Raw genomic sequence first — 2,259 nt, 5'->3', positions numbered from 1 at the left:
CTTTGCGTGCTTGTGGTTCAAGGCGACGACCGTGCGGCCGCTGTCACTGCGTATGCCCGACACGATCGTGATTGAGCAAGGTCGGTTCCAGCAGTGGTTCTTCACCTCCAAGCGTGGCGAGGTCAGCCGGCGTGCATCATGGCAAGAGTGCTTACCTTGGTCATTAGATTCTGCGGCGAAAGCGAGACAAGCTCACAAAGGACCGCGTCTTTCGCTTCTTCCAGGAAAGGCTCACGGCTGGCATCGCAGCCGTGTTTGTCCACGCGGTCACGACCGACGACGAGCGCGTTCTGTACACGGAGCATCTGAGTCTCCCGGCCCTCGGTCCCTATATCCGTCTTGTACAAGAGGAGTGTCGCTGATGCGATTGGCTCTAGAGTCGCTGCTCTTCAAGGTGTCGACTGTCGAGCATGGCTTGCTACAGACATTTGTCGTGCCCAAGTCGGGCTACAACACTGCGATCGAGTCGGTCTACTCGCACGACGGCTGCAGCTTCCTCGCGACGCGCGCCACCAACGTCCACCTCATGATCAACCACATGGTGTCGCTCAACGACCGCGTCGCAACGTTTGAAGGCGCCGCCAACGTCACCACCAAGAGTCCGATAAATGCGCGTCGTTTTAAAGTCTCACGCTTCCACGTAGAGCCGATGGCGAGCCCGACGCTGCTCGCAGAGCTCAAGCGCATCAACGACGACATCGTGGATCAGATCCACCTCGCGATTGGCTTGGAGGCGACGCGCATGACGCTCTACTTCAAGGTAATATTCCTTGCCCTTGCAAATATTGCATTGCCAGGAATTTCAACGACATGTAGATTGGGCTCGACAACCACCTCTACTTTTTGTACCCGTCGACCATTCTCTTTCAAAACGAAGACGTCTTGCCGCCATTCGAGCTCGCACTGCACCCTGGCGTACTCATGACCGTGGCGCCGTCCCCCAACACCCACCGACGCCGACGCAAATGCCCCGGGTGCCACCGCCTTGACCGCGATGCGAGCGAGAGTCAAGTGACATTCCTCGTGGGTGGCCACTTGCTTTTGTGTCAACGTGACCGTTTCCGGCTAGGTGACGTACAAAGCCATCATAGCCGCCCACGCGCAAAACTCGGACGACTCGCTCGAGCTCCACCAGTATACGATCCCGCACATCATTCAGTCGACAAATACCGCGTTAAGTGTCGAAAAGTACTTGGCACTGACCAAGACCGCGTCTTTTCTGTACCCCGTTTGACATTATTGTAGATTTTCTCAGGTTGATAAATAGATACAAGACGACCGAGGTGTGCGAAACGTGCTGCCGCTCCATCAACGCCAAAGCCATGCTGACGCCACAGCATGCGCTTCCTGCGGTTCAGCCCACGACAGCGCGACGGTCGACGCGCCTCAGCATCGGTACCGCATGCAGCTTGAATGTAGCGCGATACCATGCGTCCCTAGTGCATCGACGAGCGACCTCGGCCACACCGCGGCTCTCCGTGTTGCGACCTGCCGAGGCCACACCCGTTCTGCCATCCCCCAACGTCGCGCTCGTCCAGCCATTGCGGCCGTCGAGCGCTGCCAGCACTGTCCTTCGCAGCGCACGCAGACAAACGCTTGCATCGACGTCAGCGTCCACTGTCCCAGGTACAGCCGTGCGATACCAAGCTATGTGCATGACGTGGCTTTCTCAGAGGCCCCCATGGCTGGTGCTATTCACTTGAAGTCGAAACCTCGGCCCAACTCTGCAGCGTGCTTGCTGCGTCCTTCGCCGACTTCGGTCCGTGGCATCTCGACCTCTCAAAGTTAGAATGCCTGCCGTAGACGCCAAGGACGTCGGTTCCACCAACGACAATCTCTGGCAGCTTGGAGAAGCTTCGAATGCAGCTTGTCCAGACGACATCCGAGCACACGCCATCGCTGGAAACGCTCTTGATAGAGCATGAGATGCACCCGCAGCACACGTGCGTGCACATCAATTACCTCTCGACGCTGGCGACCTCGCTGGGTATCGTCTTGACGACGGATGAGGTACGCGCCATTGCGTAGATTGGCGCCTCTTATGCGGTGGGATCTAGTGGAAGGCGATTGCTATGTACTGTGAGCCCCACACGGACCTGGCGCTGGTCGATCTGCACATTCTCGACGAGCTTCTCCGCCTGCCACGCGCACCGCAGCCGGCGCGCCCCCAGTCTTGCGGCCAGAACACTCGACCCCAGCCACCGAGTTATCATGCGTTGCGTGCGCTCGGTGCCTTTGTCTCGTCCCATCGCCTGACAA

The 2,259-nt window shown here is 58.4% G+C and overlaps 1 protein-coding gene across 1 annotated transcript; it reads left to right on the top strand.

Moving 5' to 3' along the window:
• Positions 1–52: 52 nt before the first annotated feature.
• Positions 53–1,626, top strand: SPRG_18456 (hypothetical protein; the record flags this gene model as incomplete). The annotated part of the gene is made up of 7 exons (XM_012357895.1): positions 53–121; positions 168–324; positions 378–760; positions 817–1,023; positions 1,070–1,221; positions 1,268–1,395; positions 1,441–1,626. Coding segments are annotated over 7 exons (1,282 nt in total), but the record flags the coding sequence as incomplete, so codon positions are not given.
• Between the last annotated feature and the right edge of the window lie 633 nt (positions 1,627–2,259).

Source organism: Saprolegnia parasitica (genome assembly GCF_000151545.1).
Source record: "Saprolegnia parasitica CBS 223.65 unplaced genomic scaffold supercont2.1214, whole genome shotgun sequence".
NCBI classification, from domain to species: domain Eukaryota; phylum Oomycota; class Saprolegniomycetes; order Saprolegniales; family Saprolegniaceae; genus Saprolegnia; species Saprolegnia parasitica.
Note: the sequence above shows the minus strand (reverse complement) of the source record. Positions and strands in the feature narration are given on the sequence as shown.